The sequence below is a fragment of the Rhinolophus sinicus genome, chromosome 5 (genome assembly GCF_057876585.1).
Source record: "Rhinolophus sinicus isolate RSI-liver-muscle chromosome 5, RSI-T2T, whole genome shotgun sequence".
In the NCBI taxonomy this organism is placed as follows: domain Eukaryota; kingdom Metazoa; phylum Chordata; class Mammalia; order Chiroptera; family Rhinolophidae; genus Rhinolophus; species Rhinolophus sinicus.
Window position 1 is genome coordinate 7,155,535 of NC_142505.1, and position 22,622 is coordinate 7,178,156.

At 45.2% G+C, this 22,622-nt stretch overlaps 1 protein-coding gene across 2 annotated transcripts; it reads left to right on the top strand.

Moving 5' to 3' along the window:
- The first annotated feature begins 1,341 nt into the window (after positions 1-1,341).
- IP6K2 (inositol hexakisphosphate kinase 2) lies at positions 1,342-21,843 on the top strand. 2 transcript variants are annotated; one of them, XM_019723918.3, is made up of 6 exons: positions 1,342-1,471; positions 14,223-14,557; positions 16,458-16,680; positions 17,514-17,689; positions 20,457-20,632; positions 21,077-21,843. In XM_019723918.3, exons 2-6 carry the CDS (start codon positions 14,356-14,358, stop codon positions 21,575-21,577), a joined length of 1,278 nt encoding a protein of 425 aa, XP_019579477.1. In that variant the 5' UTR covers positions 1,342-1,471; positions 14,223-14,355; the 3' UTR covers positions 21,578-21,843. The 2 variants fall into 2 exon arrangements, with proteins under 2 accessions (XP_019579477.1, XP_019579478.2); XM_019723919.2 differs by having other exon boundaries at positions 1,452-1,570.
- Positions 21,844-22,622: the final 779 nt, after the last annotated feature.

Sequence of the window (22,622 nt, forward strand, 5' to 3'; positions counted from 1 at the left end):
GAGCCAGGAGAGTGCATGGGTATGACACGCGAGTAACTCTGGGAGGCTGAGCTGTGGGGCTGGAGGTGAACGAGGAGATGTAGTCAGAGAGATGATGAGGAATCACGGGGCCCATGCAGCCCTGGCTTTTCTTTGGGAGCTGTTACTGCAGGGTTCTGAGCAGGGCATGAGGGGTTAGGCTTTATGCATTCACAGGCTGGTGGGCAGAGAACAGACTGAAGATGGCAAAGGCAGCAGCAGGAGACTGGTAAGTGGCTGTGACATTGCCCTGGGGACAGATGGTGGTGGCCTGGACCTGGTCTCATTCTGGGTAGATGATGCAAAGGAAGCAACAGATTTCCTGGCGCATTGAATGTAAGTCGTCATGAGGTTCATGGCTTCAGATTCCATGTCAATTACTCCCGAGGCGTTTAGCCTGAGCAACAGGAAGGACTAAACTGCTATCGCTTGAGCTGTGGGAGGTGGGTTTGAGGGATGAACCAGAACTAGAGTGGCACAAGTTGAGTTTGAGATGCCAAGTGGAAGTCACAGTGCAGATGCCTAGTCCACAGCTGGACACTGAGTTTGGCATTCAGGAAGGGCCTGGACTGGACATACACCTTTGGGAGTAATTGACATGGAATTTGAAGCCATGAACCTGGATGAGATTATGAGGGAAATAGTGTAGATGGAGAGAGAAGAGGCAAAGAGGAGGAACCAGTAAGGTCAGAGGAAACTAGGAGGGCAAGGAACACTGAAAGCCACACAGGGAAGGTGCTTCCAAGAGAGGAGAGATGGAGCTTGGTGGGACTTGGGTCAGGCACTGGGTCATCCACCAGTCACAAAAACTGCAACCATTCCTGTGTCCACCCCTCTGTATTTAGTCATTTGTCCACCCATCTTCATCCAGTCATCTGTCCACCTGTACATACATACACTCCTTTATCCACTGTCTACAGCCACTGTTTTAGTCCATCTTTCCATCCATCCACATCCAGTTCTATATCCATCCATCTGCTAGGGTGACCAGATTCCCAGTTTGCTGCTAACTGTCTCAATGTTAGCACTGAAAGTCCCACATCCTGGGAAACACCTCAGACTCGGGGGAAAATGGTACAGTCAGTTGATCCATCCATCCCCCAGGCATCCCACATTGCAGCCATCAGCCCGAAGCCATCAGTCCACCCACCACTCACCTGACCTCGTTGGCCACCCTCCTTAGGGAGGCAGACAAGGCTCCGCCCCGCTCTCTGGCCCCGCCCATACCCCGCCCCGTACCCCGCCCCTCCCGGAAGCTGCCGCAGAGAATCCCAGCGCCCTAGCAACAGCGCTTTTCAGGCTGCCCAATCCGCGGGCGGGGCTCCCGGTGTGAGCCAATAGCGAGGGTCGCTGGGAGCGAGGCGCGGGGGGCGGGGCCCGATGCGGCCGACGCCATCTTGATGGGAGAGAAACAATAGGACGGAAGCGCCGCGGGACAAGACTGAGGCCGCAGGTAAAGCCAGCCTTACGGTGCCTGCCGCTCCTCCGCTCCGGGCGCTTAAAGGGATGGTTGCTCCGAGCTTTTGTGGGGCGAGGTCTCTGGTTATTAGAGGTATCCGTAGGTTATTTGGGGAGGGGTTCCCGCTGTTATGGCGGGGAGGGGAGGTCTCCCAGGGTCTTTGGTGGGGCCAGATTTCCCCAGGTCATTTGAGAGAGACGTTTTTCTTCAGGTTATTGGGAGAGAAGATCTGTCTTGTTTTTGAGGGGCAGGATCTTCCCTGGTCATTGAAAGGGATTTCCTGGATATTTGGGGGATGCAGAATATACCCCGGTCATTGAGGAAATCTCGGGTCTTTGGGGAGGAAAGATTCCCCCGGGTCATCGTCTCCCCAGGACATTGACGTCCACGATCTCCCGGGTCATTGAGCGGGTTCTCCTTGAGTGTTTGGGTGAAAGAGTCAACCTAACGTCTCAGGTACTATTACCTGGGGTCGGCAGATGTGCAGCCATTTTGAGTGTTGAGTGGCGGTTGGGTCCGTCAGCTGGTATCAGCTGGTATCTGGTGGGGAAATCTGCACACCTAACCTTATTATCCATAAGTCTTAAAATGGATCAGAGGACGCCTTCTTTATAGTGATAACTTCACTGTGGGTGGAGCTTTCATTTCTTTCACATTTGATTACAGACTGCTTTTGTCTTTTGCATCCTAATGATGTTTCATTTTACAATTTTATTCTCATTTATTAAAAAGCTGCACTAGCAGAAAAATTAATCCAAATGTTGTGGAAATAAAATGTAGAAACCAGTAAAATCTAGTGCTCGTAAATGCCAGGGGAAATAGAACTAGTTACTGCTTGGAATGAAACATTTTGATAGCAAAATGTACATTGAACAAGGATAAAAGTCATCTGGAAGAATAATTTTTAGAAAAAGTACTGAGCTTTTGAAAAGTGGTAACAAAAATGTTGCAGATAACCAGTTTTATGATAGTTTTTATAAAGCACTATGATTACAGTAATTTTGATGAATTCTAGTATTTAAAATATTTGCTATATTTGCATTTTTAGCAGGGTAACATTTTAAGTGAACTAAGATGCTTATTTACATTGGTTGCTGCTGTGGAGTTTGTGTAGTTGCACGCTGTAACCTGCTGTTAAGTATTTAAAGAGAAGTTTCAGGGTGGTGTTGTTATTCTAACTTTAGCCATTGTTATAATTAGAAACCAGGAAAAATTAATACTTTATCATATTTGACATAATAGGCCAGTTGATCGCTTAGTAACTTTCTTTGGAGAAAAAGTCATTTGAACTGTTAACTGTTACTCCAGTTGGTTTACCTGCTTTGTGATTTTAGAATCGAATTCACAGGATTTGTTAGAAATCAAAGTGGATGAGAACAGAGATTATAGTTGATATGATTGTAAAAACCAGTTTAGCAAATGTAATAGACTTCTTGTCTGCTTGAAGGCTTGGAAGGTGACTGCCCAGTACACTGTATACCTGTGTACCAGCCCTGTATCTGTCAGAGCAGTGGAATGTGTGAGGAAGGAACAAGGCTGACTGATGAACATTATCCAGTCTCCCTTGCAGAAAGGTACCAGGGTCTTCTCCGAGCACTGGAGATGCACTGGTATCCAGGCAACCGAGATGAGCCTGAGCCTCTCTGAGGCCAGCTTGCTGAGGTGAAAATTTTCCATTGTTTGGCTCATAAAAAGGGTACACTGGGGAAGAATTTTCCCTTTAAGTGAAGTTATTTTATGTAGTTGGATAATCACCTTAAACAAATTGAACATATTTTTGCATAATAGAAAGTAAGTAGACGATTACCCTCCTGTGATTATATTTTAAAGCATGTTTTTGTTTTTTAAATTATATTTCTTCATATTTGCATACCGAGTAAGAAGAGTGACAAATATAACTAGCATTTTGCAGTATGTTCCAATGGCAAGGAATGGTGCTTTTCACCAAAAATTTAGTTTAGAGGCCACCTCAGAGTTTGAAGGAAAAGACAGTCTTCTAAGATGATGCACAGTTGGTTTGGGTCTGTCACCCATCACCAGATTCCACAGTTATCAACTCTTAGCCAGTCTTGTTTCATCTACACCCTGCCTTCCCCCACCCACTTAAAAAAAATGCTGAATTTTTTAGGAAGCTTATACCCCAAATGTATTTTATCCATAAGTGTTTCATTGAGTGTCTCTGAGAGACAAGGGGCTACCCACCATATCTGTAACATCATTATTCCGCCTGAAGAACAATGATAATTCCTTAATTTTAAAAAAAGTCATGTTCAAATGTTCCCAGTTATCTCATTATTTTTTTACAGTTGGTTTGTTCAAATTGGGATCCAAATAAAGTCTACACATTGCATTTGATTAAGTGACTCTTTTGTTTCTTAAATTTATATATGCTCTGTTTTTATAATTTATCTGTTGAAGCAACTGTCTGTCATTTGTCCTGTAGAGTTTCCCATCTGCTGGCTTTGGTGCTTGAGACCTTTTGAATCTGATGTCTGGGGTTTGACAGGGGTCATTCCTGTATATCTTTTCAGTGAAGGAACTGCCAAGGCTCATTCAAAAATGAGCCCCAAACTGAACTCTGAGGGCTGTCAGGGCCCCAAAGAGCCACACAGTACATGATGCTCCCCCTCCCTCTGTGTCATATGGTTTAAAGGGTATGAGCCCTAGATTTTCTGTGTGGAACTGGAAGGAGAGTCACCTTTGGCCTCCAAGAGGTGAAGGAGCTCTGCCTGCTTGTCTCTTTATTGACCTCCTCTCTCAGTGACATCGCCCCCTCTGCTCATGGGCAGTTCCCAGTTACAGGGGCTTTGACCCAGAGCTCGTCTTTCTTTGCACATTAGTCTTGGGGCGCCTTCTGTCTCCTTTGTAGGTAATTCCCAAATCTGTTTTCAAGCTTCAGTGTCACTGCTCCCAGCTATCTGTTCCTTCTTGAGTGCTTGACCTTCTTCCCCTCATATGTAAGTGCGTCCACCGCAACACACTATTTTCCTAGCTGTCTCTGACTTCATGGATAAAATATCCACCTTCCCAGTGTTGCATGCCTGAGAACCTTACAAGTTGATTGGTATTGCTGCACCTGCTCTGGAGACCAGGGGAGGACTACAAGCCCAGGATGCAGAGTCCTTGGGCATTTGGAAGGGTGGACCTTGCAGGAGTGCCAGTTAGCAGCTGACACTCTGGGCCCCCAAAAACTAGTGGGTGTTTCCAGCAGATCTGAGGCAGGTGAGGGCTGGGATAGGAAGGGGCAGGCTGCCCCTCTCCCAGGAATGATTTCTCTCACTCTCAAAGAATGTTTTTACTTTGAAAGTACCTTAGGCTCCTTGTATAGCTCCAAAGAGAGGGAACAGAGTGGTAAGATGGCACAAAGGGGAAGTGCCCCTTTGACCTTCCCTCCCAGTCCTCAGATGTGCTCTTGATTGACTGAAGTCACTGTCCTCATAAGCCAGGTGATTCTGAAGGGATCAGTGTGTGATTTGCTTCAGCACTATGGGTGCAGCTGAACTTGCTTTCCCCAACGAAGTTTTCTTACATTTTGCTATGCCTTATTTTGGAAAGAAATCGCAGACTCCTAGAGGATGATTGGCAAATGGTCCTGTGTTAAACATAATGCTTGACTTGTGTAATGTCAGGAATTTTCTCGCTCCCGTATCTTGTTCTTTTCCTGGCTAGTTGAAGAACACGACTGTACTTAGAGTGGTTGGGTGATGAAAGCTGCCAGATTGATGTTTTGAGCCTGGGATGTTTCGTAGGCCTTTGAGGGGAGTGTTTACCTGAGTGAGGTGTTGTGAGGACACAAAGGAAATTGTGCCCCCTGGGCACAGGATTTAGTGCAATGCAGGGCACACGTAGGTCCCTCCACCAGCAGGTGTAGACTCTAGGGGTCAGTGCTGGACTGGGCAGGTTAGGGCTGCCTGGATTCTGTGCTTGCCCATGAGGACTGAAACATTTTGGGCACCCTTTGTTTAAGAGGATGAGTTCATGTGTCATCTCATTTGGGAACTGGCTGAGAGCTGAGCAAGGTAAACACTGACCACAGGCCAGGAGCATATAATCGTGCCTGAAGCTAAGGGATTGTTCATTGTTGGCAGTGAGAGAACCAAAGTAGGAATGTCCCCTATATATTGAGACTTCAGAGCAATTTCGGCCATAGTTTGAGAGGGTCACTTCTGCGTGTTCCTGTTATGTGTGTTACCTACAAGGTGGTGTGAGTCGTAGGCTGTACCAAGGAGGAAGAGACTGAAAATGGAGATTTGCCCTTGAAGAGGAGTAACAGGCTTTCTAAGAAGGACTGAAAAATCTTGGTATGTGTATGGAATACATTTATTTATAAAAAAAAAATGATATTCTCATAAAGAGGACATGTAACACCTTAGAATTAATAATTTAGGTTTCCTTACGGGAGTAGTGACACAGTTTAAGCTAGAGAAAGCTTTTAAATTGCTAAAATTGTAGTTCTAGCGGTAAAACTGATGAACGTATTTCTGGGCATCTTGAAAGCTCCTCCTCCCTGTCCCCCTCCATTCTTAGGGCCCTTTAGTCTGTCATTCCAGAAATCTGGTCTGATGAGGCAGAGAAGGGGCAAATGTGGTCGTGCTGGCGGTTGTAGAGAGGAGAAACATCAGAGGCTGATGTTTCTGAAAAGCTTCAGATATTTGGAACAGAATCTGCTGTTTTATTTGTCCCTCAGCGTGGGGGGAAGGGGCTGCATTACTGTGACTTTCATGAAATAGTTCCACTCATACCTGAGGGAGAAAATCAACGATTAGTGATGGACTGCAGGCACCTGTGTCAAGTCGATGCAGGGCTTCCGTGTCTTGTCTCTGGCACTGCTGCTTTGGCAGAGCCAGCACCTGCTGTGGCATGGTGGTGACCCAGCCAGCCAGCCAGCCAGCCAAGCTACAGCTCCTTTGAGGTTAGGACTGATTCCACCGTACTTGGCAGTGACTCCTGCATCTCAGGTACCTGTTGCTTTTCCTGATGAGGCCTTGGTGATACACTGACCTCATGGTGCCACAGTGTACACTTCTGTAAGGGAGGTAATCATAGTGTCTTCTCCAGAGGGCTGTTGTGAGAGTGAAGGAGTCGCTCTCACCTCTGGCATGGTTGTATCCCACTGTCATTGAAGGCTGAGCAGTTGGTCACTTCCTTCTCTAACCTTCCAGCATTTTGTATGCATGTTAAGGACATGATGTGTTGGGTTGTTAGCCTCACTTGTTTCCACATGGTCCGTCTCCCAGGGTCTCCATCGTGGAGTGGAGCTCTGAGCATGCAGTGTGGATAGGATCATTGGTGTGTGTGTGCGTGCGTGCACAAAATCTTCAAGAGCTGAGCAGCCATCTGGGTTTTCCCATTTCCGTCTTAGTGAAATATTTTCCTTTTTCCCCTAACATCCTCCTAATTATAAAGATAACATATGCTTTGAGTTTGAGAACATTTCAAGAAGTTTGGAACACTCAGAAAACTGGAGACGGGAATAACCACCCTACCACTTAGTACAGGCAGATCCAGGTTTTGTGGTGCTTGAAGTTTATATAATGTAATAGAAATATATAATTTATACATAAATATATAATTTATAATTATATAATCATAAATGTTATCTTTCAACAAAAGAATTTACAATTATGGAAATAATTAGGTAACAGTGAACATTTTAAGTTGAAAAAAGAAATGGCTAAAAGTTACACATTTCAAAAAGCAAACAACATACTATAATACTTTTTTCCTTACATTTTGGGGTGGCATTTTAACTGCCTCTTTCTAGGACAGCAGTGCCATTATTTGTCTATAGAAAGGTCACACCATCACTCTAGGGTGGTGGTTCTCCATCTGCTTTCTATTATTGACAACTTAACAAAAGTTTCTTTCAGCTCCACAAGTCATCATATGTCAAGTAAATTTTTAGGATAGTTGTCAGATCTGGGAAACCTGTTATCAAGTTTCTTTTCACACACGAGCTGTAAGACTTTAAGACATTGGAGGTTTTCTATGTACTGACTGTAGGGCCTTGGAAGTGGGTGGGCAGCCGTGACCCCTGGGAATAGCTGCTGCTTTTGTTTTTAGGTTTTTTTGTGTGTATGGTGAACTATATATAACGTAAAATTTACAGTTGTAACTTTTTTTTTTTTTTTAATTTTATTGGGGAAGGGGAACAGGACTTTATTGGGGAACAGTGTGTACTTCCAGGCCTTTTTTTCCAAGTCAAGTTGTTTTCCTTTCAATCTTAGTTGTGGAGGGTGCAGCTGAGCTCCAGGTCCAGTTGCCGTTTCTACATTTTTAAAGTTTATTCTTCAGTGAACATTCTTTTCTTGTCTGAGTTTCTGTAAGAGACACTATTCCAGGAGATTGGTTGTCATTACATTAAGAGCTTAGGCTTTGTTTACATGAAGTGTTTCCACACCAGCAGGTCTCAGATGAGTGTTCAGGTGCGGGTCCTTCATTTTTACTCCACAGTTAATGCAGCCTTGATAAGGTGGGAGATTATAAATACAAAATAAGTACCAGTCTGTGCTCAGAATGCATTTTGTAAGGTGTGTGACATGCCTCGTTTTCATAATTGTACTCACCTCTGATTGTACGCCCTACAGCATATGCCTCAAATCACTCCTGCACCATGAACACCTGCTGCACACGGGGCACGAGAACTCAAAGGCACCCACTGCGATTATGCAAACCTGCACCAGTTGTTTGGACAAGCGCAGTGGGTGCCTTTGAGTTCTCATGCCCTGTGTGCAGCAGGTGTTCATGGTGCAGGAGTGATTTGAGGCATATGCTGTAGGGCGCCTGGTCTCTGACTTGATGGACTTGGTTTTGTGGTGGAGGCAGGGTGGGTGAGACGGGAAATAAACAAGACACATAAGAAATAGGCAGTATGTTAGATGGTGGTTAAGTGCTAAGGAGAAAAACAAGCGGGGTTGGATGAGGGCATGGGGGTGGGGAGATGTGGCTGTTTCAGGTGGGGTGGATGAGAAAGACCTCATTAAACAGGTGACATTTGCATGAAGAGCTGGAGGAGGTAGGAGTGAGCCAATGGGGATACAAGCAGAGGGAGTGGCAAGTATAAAGGCCCTGAGGTGGGTGTATGCTGACATGTTGGAGAAATAGCTAGGAAGCCATATTGGCGCAGATTTGATGTTGATTTTTCTTCTCTTTGGATTGGTGTTTTACAGAAAGGCCTATTGAACCTTTATGCTTCCATTCTGCTTGTTTGTGTGTAAAGGATGCTTTTGCTTTGGCTTTACAAGAATTGAAGAAAATAACCATGCAACTGGTAGAAATCTGCTAGTATTAATACCCTGATAAAAATTATTCCAAGTGATCAGATGGCTTTAGGGTTAGCAGTGGATTTCATAGATTTATGAGGGAAAACTTAGCAATCAGGGGGTACCTTCACAGAAAGAAAGAAGCCCTTGATTTGACTGAGATGGTGACTCAGGCTGACCTTGGTCCTAGTGACTCAGGATGCTCAGTGTGAGGCAAATGAGCCCAGTTAGAAAGGATGGGAAAGTAAATTCAGCAGTGCATTTGCATGTAGACAGTATTACACAGCTATGGTGGTCTTTTTAAGTATAGTCTTTTCTGATTATATATAATTATGAAATTTTTATAAATTCTAAAATGTGTAAGTAAATATTTAATCCTTTTATTGAATATAATTTGTATACAATAAGATTCATCGATTTTAAGTCTATAATTCGATGAGCTTTGACAAGTTTATGATCACTGTCCCAGTCACAGCATAGAACATTTCATTTAGGGGTTCAAAAGAACCCTAAAAGCTCTCTTGGGCCCCTTTGCAGTCAATCCTATTCCCCTCCTCTTTGCCCCCTGGCAACTGCTTATTTGCTTTCTGGTACTTAGTTTTGCTTTTTCTAGAATTTCATATACGTGAAATTATACAGTATATATAGTCTTTTGTGACTGACTTTTTTCACTTAACATAATGCTTTTGTGATTAATCTTTGTTGTTGCATGTATCAATACATTCCTTTTGCTGAATAATATGCTAGTATACAGATATACCACAATTTGTTTATTCATTCATCCATTTGATGGACGTTTCGGCTGTTTCCACCTTTTGGCTATTGTGAATAATGCAGCTATGAACATTCATGTACAAGTCTTTGTGTGGACATTTGTTTTTATTTCTCTTAGGTAAATACCTATGAGGAAGATTGCTGTATATGTTTATGTTTAACATAAACATGTTTATGTTTAACTTTATAAGAAACTGTGTTTGAGAGATCCGGGGACTGAGCTGGTGGAAGAGTCGTGGGGTGTGTGTGGATGTGTGCAGATGCCGGGCGGTGGTTCTAGGGCTCACGGAGAGGAGGTGCGGGGTGGTGAGGGTTGTTTTTCCACCATCAGGCTGTGTACCTGACGCCATCATCCCCTGTGACTACCCCAACCTGGGGCTGTTCTTAAGGCAGAGTAAGTGGCCCCAGCAGATCCCATTTTGTAGCCTCATTAACTAAATTCATGATGTGTGAGCTAAGGGCCCAGGGGCGTTCATGAGTCATAGCTGTTTTATTTGTAGTATTTTAAAAGGTAAGAATATTAAGGTATTGTTTCCAGCAGATCCTTAAACCAGTTTGATAGATTTAGGGGGATGGCTGTGGGGGAAAGCTATGTCCTAGCCTAGGATGAATCATGCTCTCTCTGTTCCTTACCTGTTCATAGTTTCATGGACAAATGTGTGAGGCAATATAGAAAGCTAATATAAAATCTGAAGCCAGTGTTTTATGGTTATTCCCTATCTCCCTAGGTGCAGGGTCCATCCATACATAGCATGGACTTCACAGTAACTAGAACTACTCTAGGATTCCTGGGAAACTGGGCCTTAGACCTCAGATGTTTAAAAACCATTAAAAGGTCCCACTGCTCAAACTGCATGTGGAACAGAGAGAGAGTAGCAGGAGAAACAGAGCAGCTGCTTTGGGTGCTTTTCTTTTGAGGCTACTAGAGAGGAAGTTGATGCTTCATTTTCCCACAGGGATAGGAGTTGTAAGGAGAGAACAGAAGCCCTACTTCTTTATCTGCAATCCTAAACATGAGAAATATGTTTACTTGTTGTTTTTTAATTTTTTATTGGGGAATATTGGGGAGCAGTTTGTTTTTCCAGGGCCCATCAGCTCCAAGTCGTTGTCCTTCAGTCTAGTTGTGGAGGGCGCAGCTCAGCTCCAAGTCCAGTCGCTGTTTTCAATCTTGGTTGCAGGGGCACAGTCCACCGTCCCAGGTGGGAATTGAACCAGCAACCACATTGTACAAGCTGAGCAATCTGGCCACCCTGAGAAATATGTTTTACAGTGAAGCCACACTTACATTCAAATTGAGAGATGGAACATAATTGAAATAAAATAATCACAAAAAGGACTCACCTTACTATGTGTAGTAAATTGATATTTACTGGATTTTCCTTTTTGATTAAAACAAACTACTGGTTACCACTCACTGGTTAGCACTGCCTACTCCAGGCCTCTCCTTTCCGTTCTACAAACCAGAAAACAGTTCTATAAAATGTAAAACTTAAAGGGAGTCAGGGAATTGGAGACTTTGTCCAAGTAATTGATTGGCAGAACTTGTGACTAGAATCTGGCTCTATCTCACTATAAGATAATCTATTGTCTCCCGAATTCCGCCTCACATTTGGGAGTTTCCTCTGTCATCAGACTTGGCTCAAGCGAGAATGAGCCTTATTTTTCTTGCCTCTCTACTCAAGCTAATTCTTCTGTGGGGAGCAGTGCCCTGTGGACTGCCAGAGTTGGGTGCTAGGGGAGGGTGGCAAGGTGCCACATCATACCCAGCAGCTACTGAACACACTGGGGACCTGGGAGAAGGAGGTGGGGACGCTAACTGGGCCTTTCAGGCTCCAGCCACACCCACGAACTGTACTCTAGAGAGCTGCCACGAAGGACTGGGTTTTGTTTTAGATTTGTCATTGGAAGTGGGGATGGATAAGATGCCTGGAGAGAGATTTTCCTACTTAATTGAATACATTTGAGGAATCTTTAAAAGAATTAGAAAGGGATTTTGTATCATTGTTAGCATTACTCTAATAACAAAAGCAGTTTTATAGAAGGTTTAGATTGTGTTTCTAAAGCCTGGCCCATGAGTGTCTTGTGCTTTCACAGTTTAATAATTATGGTTTCTGGTTCGTGCTTGGCCACCCATGAGTTAGTAGTTTTCCTTTGGTGTTGCTCTTACTAAAGAGGTCTTTTCAATAGACTAGTATGAACTGGTCTCTATAGACCTAGAGAAGGGGCTTGTGTAGCCAAGCATCTCAGAGCTCCACCTTCTGGAGCGAATCTGGAATTGCTGGAATGTACACATTCTTAGAACTGATTGCCTGTGTTGTATCATGGGACTCTTCTCTGCACATGCCCTCCTGAGGGCTTCTCTGCTGATGACAGGGTAGTGCCAGGTGAGAAATCAGGACCTTTGGTTTTCTGCTCTTTGTATATAGGGAAACTCATTGATTCTTGGTCCTTGAGTCCAATTGGGGCCCACAGTCAGTTCCTGTGAAAGGAAGAAATTAACAACAGCTTAAACTCTTTAAAAGAGGCCCACAGTCATAGGCTGTGTAACGGCATTTCAGTCAACAACAGACCACATACATGATGGTGGTCCCATAAGATTAAAAGGGAGCTGAAAATTTCCCACTGCCTAGTGACCTTGTAGCTGCATTAACGTACACAACACATTACATGTTTGTGGTGATGCTGGTGGAAACAAACCTGCACCGCCAGTCGTATAAAAGTGTAGCACATACAATACAATTATGTACAGTACATAGTACTTGATAATGATAATGACTATGTCACTATTTTATAAATGGGAACAGCTCTCGAGTACAGTTTATATATTTACTGTACTATACTTTTATCATTATTTTCGAGTGTACTCTTTCTACTTCTAAAAACAACAGGTTTGCTGTAAAACAGTATGCCATGTCAGGCCAGCAGCAGCCTCACATCTCGTGTTTACTGCTTCTCTTGATTGCATCATTTTCTCTTGTGCTTGATTTAGTCTTACATTGTTTTGTACAGTAACATGCTTGCTGTACAGGCTTGTAGCCTAGGAGCAATAGGCTATATATCATACAGCCTAAGTGTGTAATAGGCTGTGCTATCTAGGTTTGTGTAAGTACATACTATGCTGTTTGCAGTGACAAAATCGCCTAAACACGCATTTCTCAGAATGTACCCCCATTGTCAAGTGGCACATGACTATTTTATAAATGGGAACTATGAATACATGGTGAAAGCACGCTGACAGAACAAGCTAAATGTCCCGTGCACATAGGAGCGCTATACTAAGGCAGAAGAAGAGCCAGAGACCCCTCCAGCACATGGAGGTTCATTTGGGAGCTGTGGCTTATTGTCTCTTGCCCTGGATTAGTTTCTTCACCTCCCCAAATCAGCTTCATTGTTTACAACAGGGAGAATAGTGTCTACCTCTTAGAAAGTATCATAAGGACCAAATGAGGTGCGCTCCTGTAATGAGCCTAGCACATAATACGTGCTTTACCCACCGTAGAGGACTGTGGGCACATATCCAGCAGGCCATTCTCACCACCACCATCTCGGTTGGAGTCAAGAAAACCAGAAGAGTTCCCAGTAAGAAACCCTATATAGATACTGTAGTGTAGCCCAAGTCCTGTATGTAATGCTGGTAGTGACTCTACCAGACTACCAGCATTACATACAGGGTTATAAGTTATAGATAGAAACAGATAACAGACCATAGAGGTGGGTTTTGCTGAGATCCAGTGCGTTTGGGAATGGGAAGTCTGATGTAAGGCCCTGGACCTCAGAGTGGGTGAGCGTGGGGATTGCCCCGGGAGTATAGCTTTGGTTTAAAGGTGTGCCCCAGCTTTTGGCGATCAGGATAGAACTGATAAAAATAGTCCGTGACCTAGAACACTGTGTATCATTTTAAAGGGAGTTAGCCACCCTTGATCAGTTGTTTTTAGATACAGAGGTTAATCATTAAAGCTAGGCCCAAACTCCACTGCTAATACGGTTAATGGGGCTTGTCTCTGGCCTGGGGGCAGGAGTGGTGTGTGTGGACACCCTGGGGGAGTGAATCTTGATGGTGTGTAAACAGGTTTTCCCTTTAAATATATTTTATAAAAACATAATTCATGGCTAAGAGTGAACCCTAATGTAAACTATGATGATGTAGGGTCTTCATCATTGTAACAAATGTACTGCACTCCGGGCTATTGATAATGGAGGAGGTTGTGCATGTGTGGGGGCAGGGAATTATGTGGGAAATCTCTGTCTTCCTCATTTTGCTATGAATGTAAAACTAAAAAATAAAGTTTATTAAAATATATGTGTGTGTGTGTGTATATATATACACACATAAAATTAACAGAGATTTGGGCATTCACCATCTTAAGTTTAACGATTTTACTTAGAAATGGTCAGATTTAATCCGAGTATTAGGTTGGAAATTGTGACTACTTGGGGGTGGCTTCGCGTTTTGCGGGCAGCTGTGGCGTTCTAAGGCACCGGCTGTGCAGATGCACCTGGAGCCAGTCCTCGCCTGTGGGCATCCGGCCCCGCCCCCGCGAGAGCTCCGGCTGTTTTTCTGAGGGAGGAGGCGGGGCCAGAGGGGGCCATGTAGGCGGGGCCCCGAGTGAGCTCAGTCTGTTTGTCTCTGCTGAAGGAGCAGGGCTACCGCTCTGAGGCTGTTGGTTCCCAGGCCGCTTCCAACTTCTGTCACTGTTTGCTTCCGGCAGAGCGTCCTAGCCCGCACAACCGAGGAGCCGAAGCCAGACAGACGGACACACGGATAGACAGACAGCAGACAGAGGAATCGCTGGCCGCTGGATCCCGCCGCCTCCCCCTCTCCCTGCCGCCTGCGCCTGGAGGATGAGCCCAGCTTTCAGGGCCATGGACGTGGAGCCCCGCACCATGGGCGTCCTGCTGGAGCCCTTTGTCCACCAGGTTGGGGGGCACTCCTGTGTGCTCCGCTTCAACGAGACGACACTGTGCAAGCCCCTGGTGCCGAGGGAGCACCAGTTCTACGAGACTCTCCCAGCTGAGATGCGCAAATTCACTCCCCAATACAAAGGTGAGCCCCCAGCTGCTGTAGGCGTCGCCTGGCGAGGACATGCGAGGCGTCAGCGGCCTTCCATGGCAGCCATCCCCGGGGCCCCCACCCCCTCATTCTGTGTTTTCCCTCTTCCCTCCTTCTCCTCTTGGCTCTCAGCCCAGCACCTCACACCCTCAGTTTTCAAGCCCTGGTAAGATTGCTCAATTCTCTTTTGTGGATTTGTTTTGAGTTTATTTTTGGTGGAAGTGTAGTTGTGTTTTATGTTCAGGTGTCTCTTGATCACAGTAACCCATTGCCCACATGGGGGCACAGTGGGGGAAGACTTTGGGAGGATTTTACACAGAATACTTGACGCCTGCTTTTTGTCCTCCAGGAAACCAGAAGCCCTGGTGATTAGGTAGGCTCGGGAGCAGGGTTGAGTCAGATGGAATGCAGGAGTGGGAGGCCTGTGTTGATTAGCTGAAGCCTATTGCTATTACGGAATGTCCCCAAAATTGCAACGTTAACAGCAACCCTTTGATTCACATATGGTGACTCTTTCTTCCTTTTTAGAATGCATTTTGGGGGATAGCAGCAGCCACCAGCGTGGTGTGATCTTTCCTGGGGAGGCTGGATCCTTTGTAGATCAAGGAAGAATCCAATAAGGAAAATAATTTAAATTTTGCATTGCCTAGTTATACAAAAGACTGTTGAACACTTTAGGTTCTTCTGGGACTATTTAAACATACTCTTTGAAGACAGAATGTACTGGGCACGTCTGTATTCTGAATATGCATGTGTGTTGCGGTGGGGGTGGGGGAGTTGGGGGCCCTCACTTGGTCCTTCTCTGTTGTTTTTTCCAGGACAAAGCCAAAGGCCCCTTGTTAGCTGGCCGCCCCTGCCCCCATTCTCCCCCTGGTTCTTTCCCCGTGGCCACAGGGAAGTGTGATCCCCTGAATTCCCCACCCCGGCTCCTCTGCACCCAGAGCAGTGTCGTCTCTCTGTGAGCACGCATTCCCCAGCAGCGGGCGGGCAGCAAGGACTGAGCAAACTGAGTGATCCCCAGCCAGAGAGGCCTGGGAGGAAAGGTGTTCAGCCAGTCGGCTGTAAGGCGCTCGTCGGCACCTGCTGAAATGCTGCCACCTGACAGCCCCCTCAGAGACTGACTAATTACACATGGCAGGTTCTAGAGACTGGAGGGGGAGAGCTGCTTTCAAGGCCACCACGCGTCCGTGCTCCCAGCCCAGCCCTATTTGCCTTGTGTTCATTTTGTTCTTTTGTGACATGAGACTGCAAAGACCAATAAAGTTAACATTTAAGGACAAAAGACTTGGGGTGCCCACTGGTGTGGGGGGTGCTGCAAAAAGCCTTTGCTAGGGTGTCTGTTGTGCTGTGTGGTTTGTTTTGTTTGCTCCTTTATTTTGTTCCGCTTGCCCAGTCTCCCCTTATCCTTGGATGCTTCTTACCCCTCAGAACCTCTGTTCCCTGCCCCCTGTGTTCAGGCTCTGCTTTAAAGCAAGCCTCAGGGCCATTGGAGTTTGTTTAGGGCATTAAAAACTCCCACAAGATACAAAGAGCAAATGTTTTTACATCTCTCTTAGGATTAGAAGAATTACATAAAAATTAATAAACATTTTCAATGATGGAAAAATGTGTCTTGTAATTCTTTGGCTCTTGCCTCGTTGAGTGCATCAGAGAGGAAGACTCGGCCATGTTTGCTCCCTAATCGCTTGTCTTGTATGGTGTCATCTTTTCTAGCTGTTCTGATATTTGTTAGGTTTGCAGATGAGTTTGGGGCCTCTGGCAACATAGAGACTAAGGAATGGGGTAAGAAAAAACACAAACGTTACAATCATGTTATTTATAACACATGTGGAATTGAAAGTGCTCTCTGTTCCTGTGGAATTAAAAGTCCTCTCTGCTCCTCACCCTCTTCCAGGTGTGGTATCTGTGTGCTTTGAAGAAGATGAAGACAGAAACTTGTGTTTAATAGCATATCCATTAAAAGGGGACCATGGAACTGTGGACAGTGTAGACAGTTCAGACTGTGAACCAAAAAGTAAGCTCCTAAGGTGGACAAACAAAAAACATCATGTCCTAGAAACGGAAAAGACCCCCAAGGACTGGGTGCGGCAGCACTGGAAAGAGGAGAAGATGAAGAGGTGGGTATAAACTGAAAGGGGAACCCTGGACTCTGTGGGAGGGGAGCACTCGGGGGACCTTTGTTACATCTCAGTTCCCTGGACCTAAGGACTCACATGATAGATAGACTTAGTAGGTGCCTTATCACTCAGTGGTCAGTTTTCCACATGGCATGCCCCACTTCTCTTTAATTGACTGCATTAAATCATGTTATTTTGGGTAAATAGCTGCAGTGGCAGCTGTAAAAGAATTTCAGTCATTCTTTGCTTCTGCACCTGACCTGTGCCAGACCCTGTCCTGCATCATGGGGCTATAGCAGTGACCAGGACAACCATCTGGTTCAGATAGTAGACGAAATGGTCCACTGTGCATCCCCAAAACTCTGCAGAGCTGTAAAAATATAAATTGAAGTATGTGTAATCTAAGTAGGTTGACTTATTCCTGCGGAATTGCAATTCACATTTTCCAGCAATTCAAAGTCTCCAGCATTCAGAGTCAGGGAACCTGGATGTACTAGAAACCAGGGGTGGTTCTGCCTAGAAGAAAAGGGCAATGAAGGCTGCCTTATATGTCGGAAGTGGAGGCAGAGGCTTTCTTGCATCGTAGGTTCTCCTTACTGTAGAAAAATAGTGAGCTGGCCCCTTAATTTAAAAAAAAAAAAATCACCTTTCTTGAGGTATAATATATACCCAATAAAATGTACCCATTTAAGTGTTTGATGTGTGTACAATGAAACCACCACATCAAGATACAAATATCAAACTTTCCATCACTCCAGTAAGTTCCTTTGTGCTTCTTTGGCTCTGAATTTTGATAAGACATTGTGATTTATTGGTTCCTTATCTCTTTGTAGCCATAAGTTAGAAGAAGAATTTGAGTGGCTAAAGAAATCTGAAGTCTTGTACTACAGTGTAGAGAAAAAGGGGAACATAAGTTCCCAACTTAAACACTATAACCCTTGGAGCATGAAGTGTCACCAGCAACAGTTACAGAGAATGAAGGAGAATGCAAAACACCGGAACCAGTACAGTATCCTTTGTTCACAGGGCATCTCTGGTCGGGGAGGGTAAATGGGGAGACTCTCGGAGCTTGGAGAAAAGGGTTGGGTTTTTTTCATCATGATGGCACCTGGACACCCTGTATGATAACCATGGGCAGATATCACTTCCCTCAGGGCTAAAGGCTGGTCTAGGAGTACAGGTGGTGGGGAAGGGGGTTGATGGGTCCCAGGGGTTATGGGGCTTCTCATGGAGGGACCAACTTGCATCAGGGGGGCTTAAGCTTAGAGTGTAAGGGGCTAGTTTCAAACTCCTGCAGAAGTCCCCAAACAGTACTGTCAAGAGCCAGGTGTTGACCTTTCAATCCTGTGGTTCACCCGACTGGCACGGGAAGAAAGCACAGGGCCTTTTTTTTTTTTTATCCCTTCTTACCCATTAAGCTATGCATCATTGATTTCTTGTTTTGTTTTTTAATCTTATGGGGAATAAATTCCTCAGAGTTGAGTGTTGTGTTGTATTTATGCTTTTTTAAAGTTTTTATTATGGACAAATTTAAACATTAAAAATAGAATATGTTGAACCTTTAAGTACCGGTCACCCAGGTTCGGCAGTTAACCCAGTTGTGTCAGTCTCGTGTCAACACTGTCTCTATACACTGAGCGCCTTGCAGCTGAACTATTTCTGAAGGCAGGTCCCAGCATGTCATTCCATCTGTGTACACCTCAGCATGCATCGCTAAAAGATAAGCGTATTTTAAAACATTAATACCATTACTCCTTAAAAAATGGACAATATTCCTTACTGGGAAATAACCTAGTTTGTGTCCATCTTTTCCTAATTGTCTCATAGATATGCTTATATTGATAGTTTCTTTGGGGATCCAAATGAGGTTCACATGTTACATTTGGTTGAAATGTTTTAAGTCTTTTTAAATACCCTTGTGTTTTCTTCTTGGAAATTTCTTGCCTAAGAAACTGGGTCTTCTAGAGTTTCCCACCATCTGGATTTTACTGATTACATCCCTGTGGTGTCTTTTACATGTTACTCTGCCTTCTCTGTTTCCATTAAGTTGATAATTTGATCTACAGTCTTGATCAGATTTAGGTTCAATTTTGGGAGGGATGAGGGGCAAGAGTCTCCCAGAGGTGGTCTTGTACTTGTCCATCGGGAAGCACAGTGTTTTGTCTTTTCTCTTGTGTATTGTCATTGCCTTAGATCCATTTTTTTACTAGGTGATTTTCTAATTTTGTCATTCATTCATTAGCTGGAATCCTTCTGTAAAGAAAAACCTTTCCTCATCAGCTGTGTGCTTATCCTGAGGTATTGTTTATATAGGAAAGGCAGGTTAAATTTTTCCTTTATTTACTATGTATTTGGAGTAATGAGTAGGTTTCTCAACATCCTCCAAAGGTGACCAGTGAGTTTTTTAGCATCATGAATCCATAAATTTAAACATATTCGAATGTTTTTAGTCCATTGTAGTTATCTTTATTGATGCTCATATTCTCATGTTTGGCCAGTTGGGAGCCTTTTAAAATAAGCTCTTGAGTCATTTTGACATAATCACAATAGTCTGTGATAGCTCTCTTACTTTCTGGTATGAAAAGATGGTCCAGGGTTGTGTTATGTTTCCACTCCAGATGTGAATTTAGTCATTCCTCTAAGGCAGGGATTGCAAACCTTTTCAGTAAAGGGACAAATAGTAAATATTTTAGGCTTTGCAGGCCACATACTCTCTTGTCACAACTCTGCCATTGTAACATGAAAGCAAGCAGCCATAGATAATAAATGAGTAAGTGTGCCCGTATTCCAATAAAACTATGGTCACAGATTTTAATTTCATTTAATTTTCATGTGTCATGAAGTATTTTTTTTACATATACAGAGGGGGCCGAAAAAATGTATACATGTTTTAAGAAAGGAAAAAACTATTAATGTAATACTTAATATAAAAAAAAGATGACTGCAAGTCACATTTGACTTCTGCATTTACAAGAGATGCTCAAAGTGGTTACCATCTGCTTCCAGACACTTCTGATTATGGCGAACTACTGCTTGAGCAACATTGACCAAAGTGTCCCCTTGTACACATTTTTTTGGCACCCACAAAAGTATGTATATCTTTTGACTTCTTAAAAACGTAAGACCCATTCCTAGCTTACAGGCTGTACAACAACGAGGAGCAGGGGGCTGCAGTTCACCAGTCCCTGCTCTAGGAGCATTAGTCTGGGCTGGCTGGGGGCACTCATACTGTTTCCCCGAAAATAAGACCTAGCCGGACCATCAGGTCTCATGCGTCTTTTGGAGCAAAAATTAATACAAGACCCGGTCTTATTTTACTATAATTTTTAATTAGAGCTGATTGTCCGGCTAGGTCTTATTTTGGGGGAAACATGGTACATCTATTATATTTTGGTCATTGTTTCTAGACCTTTCAGTGCACACAGCTGGGAAATACATTTATTTTTAAAAGAACTTTTCATGCATTCATACTAATATTTCCAGTTCATATTTAAGGCTACAAGATTTACTGAACTTACTTGATGTTCTATTTGTAATTTAGGACATGGTCCCACACGTTGCTGAGTTCAGGAAATGGTGTTTCTCTCCCAGGCTGGGGGAGCCCAGGCCTGTGTTAAGTCCAGACCCAGGCTGTTCTTGGGCAAGAACTGAAGGTGCCTTTTAGCCTTCTCTAGTCAGCTTTGGGCTCCCTGTGTGGGAGATGGCAGCACTGATAGAACCCTCTGTGGACTTGGCATCACGTCCTCTTTGGAGGGGCATTTTCCTTAACCACTCAGAATTTATTTTACTGGAGAACCTGACTTCCCGATATGAGGTCCCTTGTGTCCTGGACCTCAAGATGGGTACACGCCAGCATGGTGATGATGCTTCAGAAGAGAAGGCAGCCAACCAGATCCGCAAATGCCAGCAGAGCACTTCTGCGGTCATTGGTGTACGCGTGTGTGGCATGCAGGTGAGGGGGTGCTGGTGCGTGGCGTGGGCTGGCTGGGTTAGCCATTAGCTGCCACTGCCCTGCCCTGGTATAATTCCTGTTTTCTCAAAAGATGCCAGATCTGACTGAATGTGGCACTTTTTGGTTAGTAAAGAAAGCATGCCTGGGTGATGCCCGTTGGGGCTAGCCTGGCTGGCTGAGTCCAGAGTCTGGGGACAGGAAGAAGAGAAAGGAAAGAGTTAGTTCCTCTCCACCCACCATACACTGACCAGGGTGCTGGGGACAGAACCCAAGTCAGAGGGCTGTATCCTGATGGGTGCTGAATGGAGAGGACAGTGTCTCCTATGACTGGTGTACCCAACAAGTTAAAGGATCTGATCCAAGGCTATCCTATCACTACCACTCCCCAGGGTCCAGGCTCTGAGCTGGCTGTCAGCGCCTGACCTGCTGCTGTCCATCCCACAGGTGTACCAGGCGGGCAGTGGGCAGCTAATGTTCATGAACAAATACCATGGACGAAAGCTGTCAGTGCAAGGCTTCAAGGAGGCACTCTTCCAGTTCTTCCACAACGGGCGGTACCTGCGCCGTGAGCTCCTTGGCCCTGTCCTTAAGAAGCTGACTGAGCTCAAGGCTGTGTTGGAGCGACAGGAGTCTTACCGCTTCTATTCAAGCTCCCTGCTAGTCATCTACGATGGCAAGGAGCGGCCTGAGGTGGCCCTGGACTCAGATGCTGAGGACTTGGAGGACCTGTCAGAGGAGTCAGCCGACGAGTCTGCTGGGGCCTATGCCTTCAAGCCCATTGGCACCAGCTCAGTGGATGTGCGCATGATCGACTTTGCGCACACCACCTGCCGGCTGTACGGCGAGGACAGCGTGGTACACGAGGGCCAGGACGCTGGCTATATCTTCGGGCTCCAGAGCCTGATAGACATTGTCACAGAGATCAGCGAGGAAAGTGGGGAGTGAGCTTGCTGGCTGCACCGGCACTTGAGATACTCTGTCCCAGACACAGCTGTGCTGCGTCGGGGAGGCCAGTATGGCCAGGTGGTGGCCTCTGCAGCCTGGAGCTGATGTGCAGAGGTCCCTGTGAGTCCCAGTCTGAGCCAGCCCCAGCTGTGCTCGGAGTCTTTATTTATTTTAACTGTTTCTTCAACATTCCACATTTGATGATGCAGATACCTCTTTCTTCCCTGAGTGTAAATGTTCTAATACAAGTCTTTTTGTTAATTGTACACAGTGCTGCTGTCTTTCTTGCCAGAGGCAGGCAGCCAAACTTCAGAAGGTGTGTCACACATGTCATGACCTCCACCTTGGCCCAGCAGTATTCCCCACCCCATGGATCTTAAAAGTCACCACAGCCTCTTGGATTGGTCCTCAGTCCCCTAATCTAACACCCTTAGGACACCCCGAAAGGAACCCCATACACATAACCTTAGCCAGGTTCCTGTGGGTCTGTGCTGGCCTAGTGTCCCGAGAACTACAGCAAAGAGCTACACTTGACACAGGTCTTTCCCTGCCCTCATGCAGCTTAAGCCAAAGTTGAGCGGCAGGTGTGCCAAACCTTAGGTCTAGCTGCTATACCACTGGCGGCAGCTAATTGGCTGGACATTGTGATGTCAGGCGTCCAGGAACCAATACTTGGGCCTCTGGTAGCCACTAGGCTCTGGTCCATTGGCAGCCATGGGCTCTGTGGTAAAGGGTCCCAGGAGGTGGGTTCAATGAGGGGGTGTTCTGTGCAGGCTGGTTCTCTTGGCCATACCACCTGTCACCACTACTACCCAGCCCTTGGCCCCACTGCAACTGTGCCAGTCTCATCCTTCATGCAGCTCCAGTCAGGGCAGACCCTAAGAGGGCAGCTATTGCTGTGTTAGGAGAGTTTCTGGAAGAGGAAATATGGCAGGAGGTTCTTGAACTGCAGAACCAGACACCAGGGGGTAGGGCACAGACCTGTTGCCAGAAAGGTAGGTTCTGGATGTCCAGGTGTAGCAGCTTCACCCGTCTTGAACTTCCC

Bases quoted from the DNA above. Each gene is read 5' to 3' on its own strand.
- IP6K2 (XM_019723918.3), top strand. From the start codon at position 14,356: ATGAGCCCAGCTTTCAGGGCCATGGACGTGGAGCCCCGCACCATGGGC. The intron at 17,690-20,456 runs GTATCCTTTGTT...TTAACCACTCAG, and splicing joins AAAACACCGGAACCAGTACA to AATTTATTTTACTGGAGAAC. The intron at 20,633-21,076 runs GTGAGGGGGTGC...TCCATCCCACAG, and splicing joins TACGCGTGTGTGGCATGCAG to GTGTACCAGGCGGGCAGTGG.